The 26,020-nt window shown below is 33.4% G+C and overlaps 2 protein-coding genes across 4 annotated transcripts in view; one reads left to right on the forward strand and one right to left on the reverse strand.

Annotated features, from left to right (window-relative positions):
• Positions 1-688: 688 nt before the first annotated feature.
• LOC125847543 (uncharacterized) lies at positions 689-4,549 on the reverse strand. Its single transcript, XM_049527155.1, has 5 exons — positions 4,089-4,549; positions 3,948-3,992; positions 3,560-3,868; positions 2,751-2,959; positions 689-1,048 (listed from the first exon to the last, which is right to left on the reverse strand). Exons 1-5 carry the CDS (start codon positions 4,285-4,287, stop codon positions 845-847), a joined length of 966 nt encoding a protein of 321 aa, XP_049383112.1. The 5' UTR covers positions 4,288-4,549; the 3' UTR covers positions 689-844.
• Positions 4,550-16,572: 12,023 nt separating this feature from the next.
• LOC125847527 (uncharacterized) overlaps positions 16,573-26,020 on the forward strand; it is a 34,628-nt gene continuing 25,180 nt past the window's right edge. For 2 of the 3 annotated variants that reach the window (XM_049527130.1, XM_049527132.1), the window contains exons 1-2: positions 16,573-17,144; positions 21,587-21,785. In XM_049527130.1, the coding sequence (XP_049383087.1) occupies positions 21,648-21,785 (138 nt within the window). In that variant the 5' untranslated portion in view covers positions 16,573-17,144; positions 21,587-21,647. The remainder of the gene's footprint in view (positions 17,145-21,586; positions 21,786-26,020) is intronic. The other variant, XM_049527131.1, reaches the window with a different exon arrangement.

A 26,020-nucleotide genomic window follows, 5' to 3' on the forward strand; every position in this document is an offset into this window, starting at 1 on the left:
AGTGAAATTGAGACGATTTGGACATGTAAAGAGGAGATGTGCAGATGTCCATGTGAGGAGGTGCGAGAGGTTGGATATAGTAGGCACAAGGAGAGGTAGAGATAAATCGAAAAAGCATTGGGGAGAAATGACTCGACAGGGCATGACAATTTCATATTAACGAAGACATGAACTTAGATAAGAGGGTGTGGAGGTCACCTATTAGGGTTGAAAGTTAGGTTGTAGTGGAATATTGTCTTGATTTTCAAGGATTTAGGTTGTAGGTGTATGTCGTTACTAGTCGTATTCTTGTAGTTCTTACTTTTGATATCCATCATTATATTTGTTTATTGTATTTCGGTTACCGCACTATTTTGTTATTGTTCTTTTCTTGTAGGCCTTGCACAACTTTTCTTATTAGTTGTTATATTTCCTTCATTGTGTTCTTCGAATTTGTTGCACTTGAGCCGAGGGTCTTTCGAGAACAACCTATCTACCTTCATGAGGTAGTGATAAGTCCTCATACACTCTAACTGGCCTTCCCAAACCTCACTTGTGAAATTTCATTGGGCATATTGTTATATATACAATATTATTGTAGACCAATAAAAATAAAGAAGTAATTATTCGGGAAGACTACAAATATCTGGTTCTTAGTCAAAATATTTAATAAAAATAAAAGGAATCAAGATAATTTAAAGCTCTATAAAAAAAAAAAAATGTTCATGACAAGATATTAGAATAGACATGCATGTTTTATAGATCCTTGGTAGATATACTAGAATCTAAGAATAGAGAAAGGGTGTGATGGAAAGAGAATCTTTCTATCCCCAAGGACATGTTTTTTTATTATTTTTTTTGAATTTTAGTGTTTATAACATCCATTTATATGGCAAAGAAAAATGTTGTTGTTTCTTGATTTATGCTTCTCTCTCTGCCTTGTTCTTCTCATCCACAAACTCTTCCATGACAAACACCCCCCACCCAATTTCACTTTCTTTCTCTCTCCTTCTTCTTGCATTTCTTCATTTCTTTTTGTGTCTTCTTCTCTTATTTCTTTCACTTCCACCTATATATACACACACATTATTGTACAACAGTGTCAGAAATGTTTGAATGAGATCCTGAAATCAATGTACACTTGAATGTATAAATAATATATCTTGTCCGTATATACTCTTTTTACACTATTATGTCATTTTTATCTATCGCAGCTAGCAGATAACATGTCTTATTTTAATATTTGTATATATTGTTTAGATGACATGACTATGTATAAAGCTTATGAACTCTTAATTTTATATCAGCAATGCTCTTTTATTATTTTAATTAATTAAATTGTTTAAATATAATTTAAACTTATAATTGTGTATATTGATTGATAAACTAGTAAGCTACATGGTAGAATAGATAAAGAGGAAATTTCAAGAATAGCGGTACGTTGAGCCTAATAATCAATCATAGTGGTAGTTTGGTTAATTGCCAAACGTAGCAATAGTTCAGTGTACTAGTCAATTCTCTTTGTATCAATGTATTAACTGTTTTAAGTATATCAGAGTGAATTAGATATAACATATACAAAATGAATTGATACAACTCCAAGTGAACAGAAAAAACTAAAACTCTCGTTAATTTTGAAAAAAAAAACACAAAAAACTAAGCATATATTTGCTGTAGTTTTCACATAGATAGATAAAACTATTACTATATCTTAGGATTACTGAGTAATCTTGAATAAGAAAAAACAAAGTACAATAGCTGTAAAGGNGGGGGGGGGGGGGAAGAGGGTAAAGACAATATGTATTAAGGTGATTTTGTCTTGTGGGGTTGTGCTTTGGTGTTTGAAATATACTTGTTTTGCATTAATTGTTGAGGTTGTACACAACAATAATATGACAATACTCATTAAGAATTTTATGGTATAAGGTAATTCTTTTTCCCAATATAGTAGGTAGAAAACTTGTTAACCATTCTTAGAAAAATAAATCTAAAGAAATGCACAAATATGAAAAAGGCCAAGGTCCAACACAATTAAATTTGTGCCCACAAAAGCAAGGGATTGGCATGTGCTTTGGTGAATTATAGTGATGGAAAGGACCAATTAATTATGTAGTCCCCCCACCCCCATCCCACCCCACACACCAGTTAATAGGGCATAGTCAATTTAGATAATCTAGTCTTTCAAGTACTATCGTCCCTCATCCATCATGATCCTTGGATCATTTATAAGACATGGTCCAAAGTTAAGAATTATTGGCATATGGTTTCCTTTTTCTTTTTGTAATTTATGTCACTCTTTATTCATTTTGAAACATACCAAAATATCTTAAACAATTCTACAATGGGTTGAAATGAATATAATTAAGAATCATGATCAGTAATGATTCATATAGCTAATTTTAATTTATTTGGGATCGAGTCATTATTTTCATAAGTCTTGGCAATTCAAAACAAATTTAAAATTTCGATGTGATGTATTCTCTTCTAAACTGTTTTTTAACAATAACTTTTAATATTTTCTTTCGGTTAATAATTATGTCATTCTAATATGCTAAACTTATGAGCAATTAAACTGTGTCACATAAAATGTGACAGAGGAAGTAACTATAGGTTATCAGGTCTTAACAAATGCTAATATGCTAAATTCTCTTTTTACCTTTAATAGAATGATTTGCTGTCACACAAATATTTTTAAAAAAATGTTTTAGACCACAAGTTTCTTTTTTTTTTTGTCACATAAAACAGAAAGGAAGAAGTAATAAATTTCTTACCTCTTGCTCAGATTTTAATTTAGGAGTAGTGACAGGAGAGTGATCTGAGGAAATTTCCTTAATGGATGGAGTAGTCATAGTTGAGGAGTCAGCTGCTTCACTTAGCTTCATAGACATTTCTTCAATTGATGGAGTTGGACTATTTGAACTTACATAAGCTGAAATGCTCTGTGTTCCCACATCTCTTGTAATGCTAACTTCTTTCTTCTCTAAAATTACAAAGTGTAGATAGACCAAAAAAACAAAATTGTGAGTAGAAATGATGGTTATAGTGTTGAACTTACAACTATGTTTAACGACTTAAATTTTTAGACGATATGATCACACGTGGTACTATTAGAAAAGAAAGACATCATGGGTTCAAATCTTACCTATCAAAATGATTTTTTACGTGTTTAGATCATAAAAATAATCAGACTCGCACGTGGGAGGGTGTATTGAAGATATAAGAAAATAAATAAAAATTAGGATATTATAATGATCAAAAACACATTCGAAGTATCATATTTTTGTGAGTTTTTCACCTGAGCTATCAAATGTTCACTTTTCCTACCTGAATTATCATCAACTATTTATCAAAACACACCTCAATTATCAGTTGTTCCTTTTTCTTAGCCGACAATGTTGATAGTTAAGGTGTGTTTTGATAAATAGTTGATAAAAGTGAAAACATGATAGTTCAAATAGGAAACTCTCAAAAGTATTTTTGACAATTATAACTTTGAATAACTGCTCAAGTAGTTAAGCTATCAGATGAGACGGTCACACGTTTTAACCACCATTAATAAAGAAGTGAAAACATAACTCACCTTTGGTTGGGATTTTGATTTCAACTTCTTCATGTGTTGGAAAAGAAGGTTTTTTCACATGGTGCTTTGTTTGGACTTGTGGTGTACTCTGAATCTGAGAAGGATAAATAAGAGGACCTGAAATAGTAATTCTGCTTGATGGTTGTCTAAATGATCTTCCACTTAGTATTTTTGCAGACAAACATTCTAAAGGAACTTCCCCTGATAATGGATTACATATATATTTCTCAGCTTCATTCCATTTCGAATTCAAAGCCAAACCATCTGGTGACATGTATTCCCAACTATATATTGTTTTTGCCTGTAATGCTGCACTTGAAAGAAAAAAAAACAGTACTGCTTTTATACGCAATTCAAGATTTCGTTTGTGTTCAAAATCATGACTCACCTTTGAGGGCAGTGGTAAAAGAATATTTTGATGGATCAATTTCCTCTGTAGTAAAAAAAATAAAAAATGATTAGTACTACTAGTACAATACTGTTTTTATACGCAATTCAAGATTTCGTTTGTGTTCATGATGTTACATACCTCTTAAGGTGTAGCCAGGAGAGGAAGCAGTACTTGAAATTGTTACATTTGATCTAAAAGATTTTGCCTCTTCTCTAAAACTTCTAATATAAGATGCAGAGTACCTTCTTGAATTGGTTTTTTCTCTGTTAAGTTTAGCCTTAAGAGCCCATTCCCTTAAGTTGAACTCTGATTCATCTTGTTTTCTTGATTGTTCCATGTTGGTAATGAACACTTTGATGACACTTCAACTTTTTTTAAAAAATTTATAATGCCATGTTTAAATGAAATTGGTCAATGAAAAAAAAAAAGAGCTAAAAATTGGGCCACATGAAATATTTGGTTTATCTGCAAGTAGCAAAGATCAGACAGAGCTCTAATCTGATTTTCTTGCTTTTGCATTAAAAAAAAAATGCAGGGGACTATGATAAATAATTGTTGGAAGGGTTTGCTTTATATACACTGAAAGTGTAAAGAAACAGTACCTAATTTAGGAGCTGAATTATTGCTACTATATGTCTACAAACTATACGTGCAGGAGTTATGGTGGGATGATTGTGATTATTTCACCTTGAGAATTAAAAATATCATATTAGGAGTGTCGCTCACAAAAATGAGTCTTGCAATGTGCCTAACCAGACTTAATCAGATCCCACTACGGGTACCGGACCCGGGTGGGAAGGAAAAGAAAACAGAACATGTAGTTTAGTCCTTATATTTTGGTACAAATAAATAAAAGTACTAGGTAGCCTGGAATTCTAGGTTGATTGACCAAAACAATTTGAAGAAGTAATTACAAAGCTCTATATGGGTAAGTGGTAACACCCCAGCTTAAGATAAGAGATCCACATCAACAAAACATAAGAGCGATATTGGGTATACATGTAAGCAGACCTTACCAACTAGTGATGTGTTTTAAAGTCATGCAAACTAGGCCCAGAACGGACAATAACACTAGATGGTAGGTTGTTACAGTTACGTCGAAATGATTAGAACTTTCTCTTACAGTAAAATCATAGTTCTTCTTGGGAGTGAGTGCACATAAATCAATTAATTATTAGTTCTAATAACTTGTTTAGTGTTTAAAGTAGTTAAAGCTTAATAATAATACTAATATAAACAATGAAAATGACATGTTGAAATTGATGTACTCGGGGCAACAATCAGAGTTAATTTTAAAAGAAAATGATTCCTTATTGATTATGAAATTTCATTTATTGGCTACACCAATGAAATAATGACATGTGTTGATGGTCACATTGCCATATTTTTCAAAGAATTGATGAAGGTGTATTCCACAGTGTTGTGTTATTTTCAGTCTAGGTTGGAAAGATTGTGATGAAAGACTGAAAGAGAAATTAGGGGAATAGTAGGGACAGTTGCATGGAAGAAATCTAATGGTAAGTTAAAATTATAGTATTATTATTTGTATGTAATTCATTCATTCATTTATATGTGGATATACATGAATCCATGTGAAAATGTCAAGATCATTATTATTATCTTAATAAAAATGAGTGGGGGTGTATATATATAAATACTAGCTAGGTAGGTCCCCCCTTTTTTTTTCTTGTTGATCACTCTCACATTTTGTCTCAATTGTATGCAAAGTAGGTTTCATGGCAGAGGATAGATAGAAAGTATAATTGAGTTGTTTTATGTCCGTTGGCTCATTTGATTGATTCAACCATTTTAATCCTATTAGTTGTAACGGATCGAACGTTGTTTTAAGGGAGCTAAACATAAAAAAAGAGGTATCTGACTAAAAGTAACTTGTCTTGCCTAAGTAAGGGTTGTTTATTTTGACTCGACAGGTATCACGTGTGATATTGCTTCATTGATTATTTTAATTTCTTTTATTGGATATACATTAATATGAATAATAATTAAAATGAAAATAGAAGGTAGAAATATTACAATCAGAGGACAGTGATGTAAACAAAGTTGTGCACTTGCCTGGTGGTTTGGCACTTTGATGCTTATGAAAAATTCTGAATACGCTAATGTGCTTGATTGAAATATTTTTTTTATGATTTCCCATGAGAATTGAGAATTGAGTATGAATATAATCTATAGATCCAATTGAACTATCTGACAAACTCTTAAGAAAAAATTATGCCACACCAAATCTTTAACCAATCGATCGATATCTCAACAATAATATATGCAAAGGGTTTCAATCATCTAAATCATCGTACGAACCTACAACAAGACTTCAAGCTAGAAATCAAGTCTAGATTTAAATCTTATGAATTTGATATTCTAGTTTTTAAAATGATAAGGTTTTAATCAATAATTTATATATAAACACATTCAAATTAGTTTCGACCAAACCCATAATCAACACCCGTGCCTCAAACGACACATAACAAAAACTCATAAAATAGGTGTGAAAGCATCTTCGTAAACCAACTCACAAGGTTCATGAAGCTTCTAAGAGTTAATAATGAGTACATCAAGTTATCTACTAACAATTAACAAAGCATGGTTATTTGTATTTAGCTTTTGTATATAACAAAATTAGAAAAAAAGAATCTTAATACTACTCGTGGCTAAAAGCTAAAGTGTACTCCAATTAATTTTTATTAGTTGATTGAATGTGGCTTTGGCTCATTTGCACACAAAATTCGATACAAGTGGGATTAGTTGGGTATATAGGGCCACAACCATTGAAGCAAAGGTTTGGGCTCTAAAAGAAGAGATGGCAGTCAATTTCATTCCTGACACTAATCAACGTGCATGCATAGTTGATATAGTACTAATATTGTCAAGTGTATACTGTATACCCACTATCTTCCTCTCACTTTTTGAGTACCTACTTTCCACCTCAATATAATTGACAAGATGCCCCAAGAAACTTTTTAACATGCAACTCATACCCTCATCGACGGAGTCTCAATTTTCATAAAACAAAAAATGTACTTTAAAAATATAAAGAAGTAAATATACAAAAAAGTTAAACAGATTCAACATCTTATATAAATGATATAATTTTTCGTCAAATAGGATTCAGATGAACCCCTTGGACTTACCCCTATGAGACAACAATAATCGAAATAATAATATCAAAAAAGAAATAACACACAATTTTATGTGAGGATCTTTTAGGAGGAAAAATAATCATGATTAGTCATCAACTCTTCTTAATTCTCGATGAGATGATATAAATGCATTAATTCAACTGAGTTTATATAGTTTGCAAAAATCCTAATCCTAGAGATTCCTAGGGCGTCCTTAAAGTTATTTTCTATGTAACTTGCGGCTTATCTCTTGCTTAGTCCCACAACACTTGCCATCCCCCGCAATCAGGGCCACATACTTAACCCACCACCCACAGAATATTTGATGTAAGAAGATGTTAAATCATAAACGTTGTTAGCTATTCTATTTCAATTTATGTGATATCATGTTCAAAAGTCAAATTTCTTAATTTTAATCATAATTAAAATTAAACATAGAATTCTTTAGACATTTAAAAGCGCTAGAATACTACAAGTCACAACGATTAACAATTCAAATTATTTGAGAAGACATATAAAAATGGGATAATTTCAAAAGAAGTACAGACTTATATGCCCCAAAGTTTACATTACAAAATTTTAGCCAAATTAAAACACAGTCTAATATACAATGTTATACATCCCATATACAATAATATACAAAACTCTCATATTTTGTTCTACAAAAATGTTTAACAACTTGATATACAATATAATATTATACAACCCATATTTAGCATTATACAACGTATAAAAGGCACTATACACTCATATACAATAATATACAATATTATACACTACAAATAAAAAAAGTGAACTCGTCTTCTCCCTTGAATCCAAACACCAAATTCATCCAAAAACACCTCAAAAACTACATTAAATCACCCCAAATTTCATATTTAGGCACATCAATGCATAATCGATCTTTTGTTACAATACTCACTCAAAACAGAGCTTATTTGTAAAAATTTTATTTCTAAATTTTAAAGCTTCGAGCTACAACAATGTCCACTTATGAAGTTACCGTACAAAGTGAGAACTTTTTCGAAGTTTTAATTTTATCACATAAAATTAAACAAAAGAAATATGTATATATACAAAGAACACACTATATATTGATCAACTTCATATCTTCTTCTACATATAATATTCCAAATGCCACTTAAGTTGCATAAATACTCGGAACTTGGCATAATGGTGAATATTCTTACTTTCACCCTGAGCAGATTCAGAGACTCTGTTACGAATTTACATAAATCCCCTGTAACTTGTTGTCCAAATTGTATATACGTATTAAGAAATTTGTTAAATATTTAATTATTATAAATCATGTTATTATTAAAATATTTAATTGAGGTCATTGTAGAAATCGATAAACTTCAAATGTTAGATCTTTCTATTTCAATCTATCAATCAACGCCGTCTTTAGTTTCACCACTCTCAGTGAGTCATGTTTTATTATTATTATTATTATTATTATTATTATATAACTAATGTTTGTGGTGTCATTCACGCTTAAATAGTTGTCACATGTCCTAACAAATTATAAATTTCAGAAAAATACAATTATTTAATTTACATTGTAAAGATATAACTCAAAATTTACATTACAAATATTCTTTAGCCTAAAACTTAATTCTGTATATAAAGATATACAAAATTTTCATATATTTTTTTTTAAAAAAATTATTTAAAACTTGATATACAATAATATACAAAATTATAAGAAATATTTATACACTCATATATAATAATATACAATTTATACTCTATCATGCGAAAAATTGACTTCATCTTCTATTTAGATGATTTTTGGGAATAGAAATTCAGTTCCATTGTTAGTTGGGTAGCTGGATCTATCCTATTTTTCATGGTAGAGGGTAACAGAAATAAGGTGTATTTGATGTGGGTTTGTAAAAACAAATTTAATAAGAATCTAATCAATCTATTGATAGCAATTAGCAATTGTGAAGTTTATTAGGGTGGAAGGCATGAAATTGAGTCAGTTTAGGTACGCATTGAAAATTTTAGCTAAATTATGTAAATTAATTTTATGAGTTGCACTAGAGTGTAGTTATCTCTATATTTAAGTTACAGATACACTAATATTGTTGAGATTTACATTAAAAAAAAAATCATTTAATTAATGTATGCGCAAGCTAACCCTAAACACTACGGTTATAAAAATAATAATATGATAATAATATTACTGATCGGATTTATTCAATCTTGTTGTTTTAATCGAAGATAGATATTTTCTTATGCCTTTTGACTAAGAAAGATTAATATTTTATGATGAGTATTTAAGCATGCCACTCTAATATTGCAATCGCGAGGAAAGAATATGAGAAAACTATCATATATTTTCTCGAACTAAAATAGATAATGGTTGAGATTAGGGGTGTACATGATCGGGTTGGTTCAGGATTTTCAAATATCAAATCAAATTATTTGTGTTTATTTTTAAATTTATGAATCAAATCAAACTAATAAAACTCGAGTTTTTCAACCTTGAACTTTTCAGATTTTTTTTGGGGTTTTTTGGTAAAATATTCATATAAACATATAATTAACTTGTGCTCCAAATATTTCTTTGGTTCTAACAAAATACAACTATCTAACGAGTTTCTTAAAAAAAAAATAAAACAAAATATGAGATGAGTGATGACGCTAAAATATTCAACAAAAATTAATAATGAAATCGCATAACATAAAATTACAAATTAATAAGTCATAATGAAAATTATCATAATTTAAAAGTACTAGGGTGTTAGGATTGGCTTAAAAGTTGGTCAAACCTACTTTTAAGTTAATTTTTTACTTCAGGAAGTGTTTGACAAAAATAAAAATAAGTCAAAAAATGTCTTAAAATAAGTTAGGAAGTGTTTGACAAGGTTAAAAATAACTTAAAATATGTTTAAAATGACTTCAAATAAGTTAAAAATCAAAAGTAGGTCACCCCCTACTTTTTATTTTTTGACTTAAAAGTCATTTCAGTTTGACTTTTTATTTCTGACTTAAAAGCTACATTTTTTAAGTCAATCCAAATGGGCTTTAAATCATGCTAAAATAAGTCTAATAAGTATTGATTACATGATTAAACATTAAAGAAAAATTAAAATTAGGTTAGGTATTTTAAATGTCTAAACCAATGTAAAACTAAAGAACAAATATTCAACATTATTGTCAAACTTTGGGGCCGGAAAACTTTTCGTAGTATTTGAATTTTTCCAACCTTGTCCAGTTTTGGACGAAATCGTAGTCTTTGAGGTGTAGAAAAATATGATAACAATCGGGTGGATCTTTTATGGTTTTGATTACATGAGTGGTTAGATAACTCGTTAAGAAATTCGTACGACTTTACGGAATTAAATTCGGGCGAGTAGAACTCCCGAAATCAATCTTAGCGTAAAGGGTATTTTCTGATCGTCGTGGTTTAGAGGTGTGTTGTGAAATGGAATTTTGGAATTCTTTTAATTAGCTCTCTGGTTTCGTTTGGACCGCTTTGGCTGGATAGTTGTCGTTCTAGCGTGGCCGCCGCAGCGGGATGATGGTCGTTGTGGCGGGTACGACGAGACTCAAATCGTAGACAAAAGACGAATAGCTCACTGTTATGCGGAAGCCGTTGGGGCAGGGGTTCTGGTCGCTTTGGCGGGGCCGCTACAGCGGGGTGAGGGGCGCTGCAGCAGGACCGACGCGACTATAAGTCGTAAATAAACCCCTAGACGACTTTATTTGGCACTTTTTGACTTTTAGAGCTAAGGAACGATCCCCAAGCGACTCTTACTCGTTTTTCACCATTCTTGAGGCTAAAGGTAAGTTTCTCACTCCTCAAATCCATTTTTCAATCCGTAGAACATAATAGAATGGGTGATTATTGATGGGGGAAGGTTTTGTTATAGATTCTATGGTGGAAACAGCCATAATTTGAATTATTGGGATCATGAGTTTGATATAGGGTTCATAGAATTGTTAGTAATCCGGGTAGTTAATGATTGTTTATTGATTCCCATATTATATTAATTGTTTGTAGACCAAGAACAAGTGAAACGAATTCGGAAAGGGAAGGATCAAGTTTCTTAGGGCTTCAAGCTTATTTTGGGGTAGGTGATGGTTGTGATTCTATGATTGTGTAATGTATGTTTGTTCTTGCTTCATTATGATACTTGTATGTATATGAATGTTGCAATGTTGATCACACTTCTTGTAACTGAGATAATGAATGATGATTGTCATGAATCACCTCTTGTTGTATGATTGTGAGAATATACATTGTGATTGTGATTGTGGTGTGTGAATGGGATCGGTTGCCACGTTCCAGCATAACTAACTTGGATCGAATTGCCACGTTCCGGCATAATTATGGGATCGATTGCCACGTTCCAGCATAAATATGGGATCAGTTGCCATGTTCCAGCATAAATATGAGATCGGTTGCCACGTTCTGCCATACTAATTGTTTGAGTTTGGTTCCATGAGAGGACCAATGATGTGATATAAAATGTGAAACTGATCGTTGTTCGTAATTGTTGATAATGTTATATATGTTGATATATATGCACGTGATTATATTGTTGTCTTGACTTGTTTATGTTGCACTAGTGTTATAGTTGTGTGATCCTACCAGTACACTGTGGTTATGTAATGATTTTGCACTTGCTCTTATTTTTGATTGAGTACAAGACATCTTCAAGTGGCTACTGACAGACCTCGCTTAGGAGATCAGTGATCTTCACTTCGAATTCAAGGGTTACCCAATTCTTCCGGGCTGCCATGAGATTCTCTTTCGTCTATGTCCACAATTTCCGGACTTAGACCTTTGTTTTAGTTAGTTCATTAGTATGGGGTTGTATCCCTTCTTGTTTAGACTTGGATCATTTGTTAGATATTTTGGTACGTTGACTTTCAGGTTCTAGGTTATTCTTTCGCATTGTTAGTTATTATTGGTAGACTTTTGTTAGAGTTTATGGTAACTCTATTTTTATTTCCTTGGTGTTTGATTTAAATGTCTTATTTTTTAGATTATTTGCTTAGTTTGGGTTATAGTAGCGGTTCTCCCATCAGAGTGTTAGTGTGGGTGCCAATCACGACGGTCTGGGTCGTGACATTTTGTTAGCATTAATATTGATTTGATTTTAAATTGTGCATTATTAGAGTTACTAATGTTTATGAACTATAACCTTTATTGGACCATTCAAAATTCTAAGTCTCAAAAAACTTGAAATAATATGTTAAAAGATAAGAATTATGTAAAAGTATAAGAAATATATAGAAATTATATCAAAGTATATATTTTTTTGTTAAAGATAGTACAATGGAAAAAAAACATAATAGGAGAATTAGGCCTTATTGGTGTTTATTAATATTAATAATAATAAGACGTCTGAATCTAAATATACAAATAAATATTAAGATGTGCATTAAGATATAGATGTCTATCTCTAGATCTGAATACTGAATGATTAATTATTTGTTTCATCTGAATATGCATGTGAAATTAAACACTATATGACAAAATATTATAAAAATCTCATTTCAACAAAATAATATTATCTTTTAATAGAAAATAATATTTTGAATATTGATATTTAGTTTTAAAAAATTAACTATCTAATATGTAAATAAAAACTTAGTTGAAACTCCACTATTTTTTACCAGACTAAAAATTTTATAATGAAGTTCCAACTTCAATTTTTATTTTTAATATTTCTTGAAAAGTAATGTTTATTTATCCTAAAGGCTAAATTAGTAAAAAGAAAAACTTAGCTAAAACTGTTATTTTATCTAAGAAAAAAATCAACATAAAAAACAAACCAAAACAATGAAGTTTTGTTGTATTTCTTTTGTTTCTTATTTAGACGAAACAATATTTATTTAATTGGGTATTTTCATTCTCTATCGAAATCTCTAATAAAGATTGGTTACAACTTTCATTATTTATCGCCAAATAAAAACAAATTTCCCAAAAATTTCATCTTCAAATACACAACTCTTTATTTCAAGTTTCAACTATGCATTTGAAACTTGATGTGTGCGTTTGACAATTTACTTATTGTTTGCTTTTGGTGCTTAGACAGAAAGTTTCACTACAAACAAACATTCTTTTCAAATAATGAGTCTAAAAGAACTTACATACTTTTGTTTGGAGTTTAGATAGAGAGGGTTTGCAAAGAGAGGGAGAGGCAGAAGCATGCCGCGTGATACTTTGTGGATTATGACGTATTAAATAATGTCAAGACTCTCCTACAAATCTAATTCATTCAGATATGATTTTTTCAAAAGAAACAAATAAAATTAATGGGCTGAAATGAAATTGAATGATTAGGTTTCAAACCTAAAAAAAACAAAGGCACTTAATGAATTGAAACTGAATGATTAAAATTTAGACCTCCATTAAGTGCAAACAAACAAGGTCTTAATAAAAAACTTATTAGTACTAAACTCATATTAATATTTAGGAATCATTATTCATTAGTTTGAGTCTAGTTTATTTGAAATCTATGTTATATTATTAATTAGTAAATAGTTTATGGGTGTCGCGCCCCGTTTTGCTCAAAACGGGTTCTGGTGCACGACCTAACAACTCTTTNATAAAATTGGATTTGATTAGGCTAGAATTGAAAGGAATTACAATAGGCTATAAGTTAAATGATTTTAAGGCAATTTTTAAGACATGCTATTTCAATTAAATACTACACATATCATAATATTTTTATATAATTAAAATCACTTAAATTTTAAAACATTTAAATAAGATAAATATTTTTAGTTTACTAATAATTTAAAAAATATCTTAATAATATTTACGATAATTTTATAAAGCATGCATACTAAAAGTATAATTTTTAGACAAAATTGATTAAAATTTAAAACTCGAAATAATTTCAAGAAATTCGTATTTAATCGAATAGCATTCCAAAAGGTTAAAGGTCGGTCAAAATTGGGTGTCAACAATGGGAAAAAAATCTTCTATATTAATTAGGTTAAGTCTTTTTTATGGGAAAATATTTTGAACTGAAAAGGATTTTTCTACAACAATACAATAACATTCATAATGTAGTTCTTAAAGGAAGTTTTATTTAGGAAAAATATATTCTCTCAATAGTTTTATATATATATATATTTATACTTATGTCAATTTGATCAATTCAATTTAATATATTATGAGTTCTTATTTATTTATTATAATTTATTTTTGTTATCGTCATTCAAAGTTTCTTTGCTAACTTCTACCTGACCCAACAACATGCTCATAATGTATATTAAAATTTGGACTTACTGGATGATCCAATTCGCATGAACATCGTTATGTTTCTTTTTGGGATTCATATATAAGAGATGAATATGAGGGTATTAAAAAGGGTGAGCAAAAACCATTGTGTAACTTTGACCAAATTCATTTTACATTATCAAGTTATTGCCCGATCTGTAAAAGTAGATTGCTAATTAAAAAAAAAATCCTCATATTTATGATATGTTTCTTTTTATTTTTTATTATTAGGTGTGTTATTTTACAAATTAATATTCACATGCTGTCATTAACCAAAAATACATAGAGATGGATGCAATCAATAGCTTTGGAAAAATATATTTTTTTCGGTCATCAAAGCATCCACAGCTCTGTTGCTTGTGATTTCAAGCTTGGACTTTATTATAATAATAACAATTTATAATAATAATAATAATAATAATAATAATAATAATAATGATTGAAGTGTCTAAAACATATTCACATATTCAAAGTGTTTAAATTTTGTGTTTCATATATGAATTGTTAGGTCTTTTTCTACTTGAAATATCATCAAATGTTTATTTAAACACACCTAAAATATCAAGAAAAATGAACAACTGATAGTAGAGATGGCAATGGGGCGGTGCGGGGCGGTTGTGGGGTAAACCCGCTAAGATGTTGATCCACCCCACCCCGCTCCACATAGCATGATTAGTTGTTTTCAACCCGCTCCACCCCACCCCGCATAAACCCGCCCCACCCCGCCCCGCCCCATCCCACATAATTAGTAAAAAACATTTTAAATGATAGACGTACAAGTTTTTAACTTAAAAGTTCAAATTTTGTTAACTGTTTACTGCTAAATTAACATGTTACTGTTGCATTAAAATGCAATTTTATAATACTCATCTTTTAAAAATGTCAATAACATGTGTTTTTGGTAGCTTTGAATTAGGTACATTTGATGTAATAAACAAAAAATGCAAATAGTTCCGTACTTTTTTCTTCTTTCTAGTTTTTTGGCTATTCAAAATAAAATTAATAAATATTCAATCAGTTTCATTTTTACTTAAAATTCATCATATTATTAGTGCCCAAACATGTGCAGAACTGATTCAAATTTTATGTGAAAAGCGAATTTAGGGATTCTTCATCCCTAACCCACAACCGCCCAGCCCCGTGTATATTTTTTAAAAATATATTTAAACCCGCCCCACCCCTCCCCGCTCTACACCCGCAAAAGATCTTACCCGCCCTGCCCCACATACACTGTAACCCGTCCCGCTTTGCTCCCATCCCGCTCCATTGCCATCCCTAACTGGTGATAGTTCAAGTAGGTAACTCACACACGTGATACATTTAAGAAACTCTAAAAATCAAATGACTTTTAGGTGTGTGTCTTCATGACTCTTACGAAATGTTTGTTGAAACAAACTATCAATTGTTTGAAAATTCAAATAGAAAAAAGTGAACAATTGATAGTTAAAGTGTGTTTTGACAAACATTTGGTAACAATATATGTAGGTAACTTTCATATATGAAACTTCAAAAATTGAAATGATATAGGTGTACTTGTTATTCTTAACTCTAATTTGATATCACTAGTTTAGTTTACGTGTTGTGTAAATGCGTGTATCGTGTTAACATTCTGTTTGGATGGTTATTACATATTGTTTCGTAATGTATTGTATTGTATTGTATCGTTCTAATGAATACAATGTTTGGATAAATTATATCATCCTCCATTATAAGGTCACATATTTACAATTTGAATGATAAACCTACAAGAAAAGTAGGGTATGATGTAGAACTACTATGAAAAACTAGGGAAAAGAATAAAATATAATTATTAAATAATAAGTAAAAACAAAATAAGAAGAAAATATTAAGGTGACAACACAATCACATCAAATTAATCGTTACATAAAATTGATATTTTCGTCGTTACCTATTAATAGATTTCAATGATACGATACAGTGAAAATAAATCTATAAAAAAAATGTAGATAAAACTTACGAGAAAAATAGGGTACGAGATAGAATTGTTATGAAAAGATAGAGTAAAAGATAAAATAAAATAATTAAATAATAAGAAAAGATAAAATGAAAAAAAAATTAGGATAACAATGCGATTACACTAAATTAATTGTTATATAAAATAGATATTTTCATCGTTACCAAACAATACAATGGAAAATAAAGGTGTATTTCTTTTATGATATTATGCTACGTAATTTCCTTTTATCTCTCAAGTCATTCCAATTACAATTAGGGGGTCAATGGTTACTTAGAAAAAACCCGACTAAACCTAACCAGCCCTCCTTCTTCTTCTTGTTCTTCTTCAATTTTCTGAAATTCTGAAAAAGAAGACCTAAAAATTTAGATAGACAGATAGAGAGATCGGAGAGAGAAGAAAAATATGGAAACTTAACAATTTTCTTTACTTTGTGGGATAGAGATAGATATAGAGAGCACGGACAGGAGAGAGACACAGAGCTCACGTGCTCGCCGGAGTTTGACGACGGCACCACTGCTGCTCTACCACGGTTTCTCCATTAACGCCGGTGAACTCTCTACCTGGAAATCGAAAGGCTAACCTCAAATCCACCATCTCTCTCAATCTCAAAATATCCCCTCCTGTGCCTCACAGACCATCGTTTGTCATTGATTAATCTGTTTCATTGACAAAAAAAAAACCAGTTGGATTATTCTAGATCCGCGAGATTTTCAGTCAGAACAAGTGTGGTTTCGTTAAAAAAATAATAATTCAGAATCTTGTCGAGTTCATTGGGAACATTAAGGCTCCATTGGAGGTCCTTGTTTTCAGCTCAAAAATTCATTTGTGAGGTTCATTTCTTTCTATTACAGCTTGTTTTGGCGTTGATTTTTATTCTTATGTGTTAAATGCAGTTTTTTTTTTTTTCTTTTTTTTTGCGATTTATTTGTTATACTTGTTTGAGGGTTGATTAAGTTGAATGTTTCATATTAGTACTGTTTTTGATACCACTTGCTTCTATACTTATGAATGTGCAAAAGTGAGCTATCGAGACTTGATTGTGGGTTTTGGTTTTAGACTAAAAATTAATTGGAATCCATGTTAATCAATAAAAATACTGCATAATTTTAATATTTCCTTACTGTTAGTGAGCTAACATAGAAGTTAAGTTTATCTAGAATTTAGAAATATAATGGGTTTAAGACTTAAAAGATTTTAGAAGCTTTAAAAGCTCACCTTGGAGGTCTTATTGTGCTTTTGGTATCTAGTTCATTTCATGATAATCTTTTTTGAGAAAATTCAATGAGTATGTTTAGCAATTGAGCAGATTACATGTTATTTGGAAATAAGTTTGAGTAAATAGTTGTGTTTTTACACGTTGGGTATTTAAATTATCTTTGTAATTATTCTTGTTGAATGTTTAATTATGGGAAATCGTGAAATATTGGATTGCTGCCGGGGGCTTTATTTTCCAAGTATGACATGACGAAAGCCCCATTAATTGCGAGAGAGCAAGATGAGTTGCAGATTAATCCAAGGCTCATTTTGAATAATAAGAAAGAGTGAAATAATGGATAAGTTTAGTTGTCTCGAATTACAAGAGATGAACAAATGCCTCAAACGCTAGATGAGCATTGGGCACGTTTTAAAATGTTTGTTTCAATTAAGAATGCCGTTACACATCTTTCTTGGGATACTTAAAACGACGCATCTTGGCCAAAATTGTTCTAATACCCTTTAGGGTGGCCCAGTGGTTTGAGCTTGGGACTTCCATGTTGGAGGTCTCAAGTTCGAAACCCCTTGCCAGCGAAAGCAAGGGGTTTGCCTTCTGGGTCGAGCTCGTCGCACCAGGCTTGCCTAGTGCGGGTTACCTCTCCTATGTGGTTTGCGAGCTATTGCATAGGAGCGGGAGTTTTACCCTGTGCGCACCCAAAGGGTAGCGGCTGCGGGTTTCCCTTGTCATAAAAAAAAATTGTTCTAATAATTAACTTTCATTTACTCTTACCAAGACGTGTAGACAAAACTAATTAGGTGCGATGCACTCGGTGTATGTCAAGGCCAAGAATGCGGTTATGCATCTAGGTTAAGACCAATAAAAGTTCAACAATAAAAGTTCGAGCACATCATGGCTTGTAACACAATTTATCCAAAATTTGTGTAAGCTAAACATAAGTCGATAAAAACGACAGTGCTAAAACCACAAGACTCGGGGATGTCTCATACCTTCCTCCAGGTCAACAAAATTCCGTATTCGGTCTTTTGTGTTCACAGTACAAAAATAATGAGTCATTTTCTTTTTGATTAGGGATTCAATAAGACCTGGAACATCATAACTTAGTTTCAAGTGACGATTTTGTTGAATAAAAAATCTCTATTCAAAACCGTCACTTCGATGCCTGTGGTTTTTTAAGGGTTTCTCTTTGTTTCGTGGGTTTTCTGGTCTCTTCTCTATTGAAGGCCACTCAGCTCCCAGGAACTTCTTAACATTGTCAGCTCTTTTTTTTTTTTTTTAGTCGCCAAGTAGCTAGGAGATCTATCTTATTCTTAAGCAAAAAGGATTTCAACTCCTTGTGCTTATAGGGCTGGTTCAGCCCTCTTATATTCCAGGAACAAAAGGCTCTGAGGGCTGCTCAGGACCCTTTTATTCTGCATACTCATCCACAAACCCCAGTAAGTATGTTCATCAGCTGTGAAGGTCATCTCCCCCTGGAGTCTCAGCTGCCATTTCTCCTTGCTTCTGTCTTGTATCTGTGCTCAGGGACTTATCCCGTAGTATAGCTGGTGAATCAGCAGGCTTTACCAGAGGTATGACTGTCTCTGGCTGACTAATGACTATAGTTTTGCTTGCCACTGAGTAGGTGCCTGTTTCTTCCCCTTTCCTGTGTCTTGTATAACTACTTTGGGAGGTGGAGCTTTAGTGTTCAGACGGCAATACTCAGTTTCATGACCTATGATCATATACTCATTGCAATATTTAGTCCACCAGTCATAGTCCACCTTTGTTCTCTATTAGTTCCATTAGGCTCCTCAATAAACATTACTTCAGGCAGGGGTTGGGTCACATTCAAATCAATCAGTATTTGAGCATATGAGATCCTTCCTTCTTCAGCAGTCAACCTATCAGTAAACACTGGTTTCCGTTTCCCCAAATAGTTTTCAATTCTACTTAGGCTTTCAGTTGACTAGTAATGAATTGGTAGGTTGGGGAAGGTAACCCACAATGACATTTGTCGAATTGACTCCTTACCCATATCCATATCCATATCCATAGGATAGTTGTGATTCCACTGTTTAAGAACTACAGGTCGAGAATCAAAAGTGTAAGGGCCATTTTGAAGGACCTTTTGTTTATCATGTTCATCCTCGAACCTGAATATGTAGTATCCTTCGTCATAGAGGACCCTAGGTGCTGTGACAAGATTCCAGATAGCATACACAAATTTGAGCATTTCTGTAAATGGGGTGTTCTTCCCTACTACATACCCTATCATTGCACTGTCCCATTTCCTCGTTTGTTGTCCAATGCTTCTGGATTTAGCTTTCTGACCTTAACCCCCTCATTTTTTTTTTGAAAATGGTAATTGTTTCTATTTCTGTAGAACAGTACATAGGTTGTACTGAAACCCGTATTTACGTAAGGAACTCTAATAATACCGACCTATCCCTATAATGAGTCTAAGACATCAATGATAGAGACGGTATCATTAGAGTAAATTTGATTACACCAAAAACACAAAGTCAAAATGCAATTCAGTTTAACTTGTTGCATACTACTCTCCCTATTCTCAAAAACTCAAAGGTTCCTCTCTTTCCGTATTGTCCACCAAATAGTGGCAGGGACAATTCTCCAGTTACTTCTGTTTTTTGCTTGTGTCCCTGCTTTTAAAACTGGAGGAAAGTAGCTAAGTTATTTACCTTTGTCGGATCTCAATTGGCAGTAGCAAACACCGTAGGTATGCTCCACGTAGAAAAGGTGAGTTACCCCGCCACCTGTACACCCCTAACGCCTTCTTGAGCTGGGTCTGGTGTCGTAACCACTGGAAGCTTCATTTTCAACAGTAATCCCTTCGTCGGAGCTTGATGTGTCTTAGATCCACTACTCACACCTTCCACTCATTGTGAGAGTTGGATGGGTGGTAGTGGTTTATTAACCCCATTCTCCAGTGTAACTATCTTCTCTGTATGTGCTGGTGTTGCTGCCGTTGGGACAGTTGCGGCGTTGCGCAGCCTTAGCTGGAATATTGCATTTTGCCAGTGGAAAAGATACGTTTACGGGCCATAGGTGTACGTGCGCTATGGAGCCTCTTCGGCCTGGGAGAGCTTGCCACTGTTTCATAGAAGATTCAGATACATTCATATTGTGATAGTAAAGAGAAATTTGTTGATTCCTAATGCTTATTTGAAATAGTTGTATTGTGTATGTGTTGTTTTACTATAATCAATTTATAATATAGCTAGTCATATTATAGTAAATGAAATACAGATAGTTGATTTCCTAGGCTTACTGTAATTAGCTATCTATGTAAGCACACTTTTGGAGGTTGCCAGCATACCCTTAATGCTGAAGAATACATATTACCAGTTTCAAAAAAAAATGTATCTAGTCATCAACTGAAAAACTGAACCAAACAGATAAGAACCAAACCAATGTTTTTTTTTTAAATTTTTTTTTGGTTTGGTTATAAATTTTTTAAAACCGATTAAATTAATTTGATTTTGGTCTAATCAAAAGCCGAACCATGAACACCCCCAGCTGTAGTATTCTCACGAAAAGAAAGAAAAAATACTAACAAAATGATTTAAAGATAATAAAGAAAAACCAATGGCAGCTAGATGGAAATTCTGAGTTAACTTTGTTTCAGGCAAGAAGCCAAAAGAAACAAAGAAGACAGAAAAGGGGGAAAGACAGATAAATCCCACATGCCTCCACACCCTCACTAGACTAACCCTCACCCACCAAACCACCGATTTCAAGTCATCTTCTTCTTTCCTGTATCTATTTACGTGTTCTGCTTTTTAATCAGCCTTATTTTCCCCTACTTCTCATGTCTATATTGATGTATTCAATAGGGAACTGAGGTAGTTTTCCTTATTCTAAAGGTTCTTTTTATTATGTTATTTATTTATATGGCTATTGGAGTTTTGTTTCATTTCTGTCGTTTTCTTTGATTTTGGTTTTGTTTTATTTATATTATGGGGAAATACACGAGTCAAAATTGTATCTATCATGGTTTATTATACCATTTTCTGATAGAAATTGGGTTTTTAATGCCTCTATTGAATTTTCTTGTAGTAAAGAAGACAATTGTTGGAAGGTTGAAGGCAAAGGGCTGAGGGAGTAGAGAGAGACGCAGATGGAAAATGGAGGGGATAGTTTGGTGCCTAAACTTGCGGGATGGAATTTGAATGATTCAAATAATCCTAAGAACAATGATGGGTTGTATCAGGTTCTGAAAGCAGTTGAAGCCGCTGAAGCCACCATTAAGCAACAGGTTTGCTAATCCTCCCCCTACGTGAATGTCTGCATGTGTTCATAGACTGGTTGTAGTGACTGTTGATCAGTCTATTGGGAACAATTTCTATTTTTGCTTCATGTGTTCACAGAATGGTTTCACTAACTGTGATGATGAGTCTACTTTCTTTTTTGTTGTTTCAAATAGAAGCTATGTAAACTGCAAATGGACTTCAATCATTCCAATAGGATCAGTGTTGAATGTCTCTTGCTCATATTTTAGATAAAACTTTTGCTCTGGACCTATATCTTTGTCCTGTCTAAGATGGATTACTCTAGGCCTTCCTTTTAACAAGCTATGCCATGTTTGCGCAAACTGAGTTGCAAAAGGTAGTCTAGAGATAGATAAATGATACATCAGTCACTGTCTGGCCAACAGTCAAAGGTTGCATATAGGCCTTTTCTGCAAAGATAGTTAAATAGAAGCTATGTAAACTGCAACTGGACTTCAATCATTCCAATAGGATCAATGTTGAATGTCTCTTGGCTATATGTTAGATAAAACTGTTGCCCTGGACCTATATCTTTGTCCCATCCAAGATGGATAACTCTAGGCCTTCCTTTTAACAAGTTATGCCATGTTGTGCTAACTGAATTGCAAAAAGTAGTCTAGAGATAGATAAATGATACATCAGTCACTGTCCGGTCCAATAGTCAAAGATAATTGCATATAGGCCTTTTCTTTCAACCAGCAGTGCCAGCTCAAATTGCATCAAAGTAGAACCATTGGGTTTCAAGTAGCAGTCTTTTAATTGACTGAAATAGGAAAAAGTTGAAAGAAAGAAGGTATGAGAACTAATATCTTCTTTGCCTGTTTGAGTTGCTCTTGCTCTTTTGAATTATCTTCTTAAGGCTCCTTCTCTTGTTGGCAACATGAATACATTTTTAATGTCTGGAATAGCCAAAGGTTCTCTCGGGAACCGGAAGTGTAGAATCAGTCTTCCTTACTTGCATTTATTTACAACAATCTTTCTTAAGTGTGAAAAATGCCATGGTTGTGTCGAGCAGTGCATCATTATAGTTGTTGTGAGAAATATATATGGGAAAAATATTATTGAATTGTTGGTCTAATAATTACATAGAGAACCCTATTTATAGACACTATATAATACAATTCCTTACCAAATAGGAGACTATAAACTATTCCTAGTTTGTGTAGGATTGTGTTTTCCTATTCTATTCTAACACTCCCCCTCAAGCTAGTGCATACAAATTATATGTACCTAGCTTGTTACAAATGTAATTAATACGAGGACCGGTAAGAGACTTGGTGAAGATATCTGCAAGTTGATCATTTGACTTCACAAATTTGGTAACAATATCTCCTGAGAGTATCTTTTCTCTTACAAAGTGACAATCAATCTCAATGTGCTTAGTCCTCTCATGAAACACTGGATTTGATGCGATATGAAGGGCCGCTTGATTATCACACACAAGTTCCATATGACCGGTTTCTCCAAACTTCAGTTCTCCAAGCAACTGTTTGATCCAAACTAGCTCACAAGTTGCTACAGCCATTGCTCGATATTCTGCTTCTGCACTGGATCGAGCAACCACACTTTGTTTCTTACTCTTCCATGAAACCAAATTACCTCCAACTAAGACACAATATCCGGATGTAGAACGTCTATCAAAGGGTGATCCTGCCCAATCAGCGTCTGTATATCCGGTGATATGCTCATGGCCTTGATCCTCGAAGAGTAGTCCTTTACCAGGAGCTGACTTTATATATCGCAGAATACGAACAACTGCATCCCAATGACTATCACAAGGAGAAGTCATAAACTGACTTACAACACTCACAGGAAAAGAGATGGCCGGTCTAGTCACAGTGAGGTAATTCAACTTTCCAACCAACCGTCTATACCTTTCAGGATTACTGAGTTGCTCCCCCTGTCCTGGAAGGAGTTTAACATTCGGATCCATAGGAGTGTCAATGGGTTTACATCCCATCATTCCTGTCTCCTCAAGAATGTCTAAAGCATACTTGCGTTGAGAAATAACAATACCTGATCTAGACCAAGCAACCTCAATACCAAGAAAATACTTAAATCTGCCAAGGTCTTTAGTTTGGAAATGCTGAAAGAGATACTGTTTCAAATTAGCGATACCAACTTGATCATTGCCGGTGATAACAATATCATCAACGTAAACAACCAAATAAATACACAGATTTGGTGCTGAATGCCGATAAAAACAGAGTGATCAGCGCCACTACGAGTCATGCCAAACTTCTGAATTACTGTGCTGAACTTTCCAAACCAAGCTCGAGGAGACTGTTTTAGACCATATAGTGACCGACGCAATCGACATACAAGGCTTCTAAACTCCCCCCGAGAAACAAAACCAGGTGGTTGCTCCATATAGACTTCTTCCTCCAGATCACCATGCAGAAAAACATTCTTAATGTCCAACTGATGAAAAGGCCAATAACGAATGGCCGCCATAGATAGAAAAAGACGGACTGATGCTATTTTGGCCACAGGAGCGAAAGTGTCACTATAATCTAGCCCAAATATCTGAGTATACCCTTTAGCAACAAGGCGAGCCTTAAGCCGATCGACTTGACCATCTGGACCAATTTTGACCGCATAAACCTAACGACAACCAACAGTAGACTTACCTGTAGGAAGGGAGACAAGCTCCCAAGTACCACTCGAATGTAAAGCAGACATCTCATCAATCATAGCCTGCCTCCATCCAGAATGAGAAAGTGCTTCTCCTGTAGTCTTAGGGATGCAAATAGAGGACAAAGATGATACAAAGGCATAATGGGGTGAAGATAAACGTTGATAACTCAAGAAAGTATAATGGGGATTAGTATTTCGAGTAGATCGTATACCTTTTTGAAGTGCAATCGATTGGCTAGCAGGGGGCAAGGCCACAGTAGGAGCAGGGTCCGGCGCATGACATGAATCATTTGAGACTATTGTTGGACGAGGACGTCGATGATAAGTTAGGAGTGGTGGCACTATAACTGGAGATGGAGAAGATACCGTAGGTCCCTCAAAAGTCGGTACAGGTAAGACCTGAGGTATGGGTAAGACCTCAGAGATATCAAGATGATCAGAAGATGTGTAGTAAGGTTGAGATTCAAAGAATTTTACATCGGCAGACATAAAATATCGGCGGAGATCATGTGAATAGCAACGATACCCTTTTTGAACTCGAGAGTAACCAAGAAAGACACATTTAAGAGCACGAGGGGCTAATTTATCTTTTCCTGGGGCTAAGTTATGAACAAAGCATGTGCTCCCAAATACACGAGGAGGGATAGAATAGAGATGTGACTGTGGATATAGTATGGAATGTGGAACCTGATTCGAAATAGAAGATGAGGGCATTCTATTAATTAAATAGCAAGATGAAAGGACTGCATCACCCCAAAAACGCAACGGAACATGGGATTCAATGAGGAGAGTGCGAGCAGTCTCAATGAGATGCCTATTCTTTCTTTCCGCTACACCATTTTGTTGAGGAGTGTATGGACAAGATGTTTGGTGAATAATTCCTTGGTGAGACATAAACTCCTGAAACTGGGATGATAAGTATTCTAAGGCATTATCACTACGAAAAGTACGAATAGAAACACCAAACTGATTTTTTATTTCAGCAAAGAAACTTTTGAATATAGAAAATAACTCAGAACGATCTTTCATTAAGAAAACCCAAGTACATCTCGAATAATCATCAATGAAACTAACAAAATAACGAAATCCTAAGGTGGAACTGACTCTACTAGGACCCCAAACATCAGAATGAACTAATGAAAAAATAGACTCTGAACGACCCTCAGTACCACGTGAAAATGTGGCACGAGTGTGTTTCCCAAGTTGACACGACTCACAATCTAATTTGGACAAACTAGATAAACTAGGCACCATCTGTTGCAGTTTAGATAGACTCGGATGTCCCAAACGTTTGTGAATGAGGTCCGGAGGATCTGTAACAGAGCATGCTGTGAAGGAATTTGAAGAGGTAAGATAGTAAAGGCCTTGTGATTCATGTCCTGTGCCAATCGTCTGTCCCGTACTGCGGTCCTGCATGAGAAAAAAATCATCAAAAAAGGTTATGCCACAATGTAGGGCACGTGTCAAACGACTAACAGATGCTAGATTAAAAGGGGAACCAGGGACATAAAGAACAGAGTCTAGAGTGACAGAAGATAAGGGTGTGGCTTTTCCAACCCCTTTTGGTTTTGTTTGTATCCCATTG

This window comes from Solanum stenotomum, chromosome 12 (genome assembly GCF_019186545.1).
Source record: "Solanum stenotomum isolate F172 chromosome 12, ASM1918654v1, whole genome shotgun sequence".
Taxonomy (NCBI): Eukaryota; Viridiplantae; Streptophyta; class Magnoliopsida; order Solanales; family Solanaceae; genus Solanum; species Solanum stenotomum.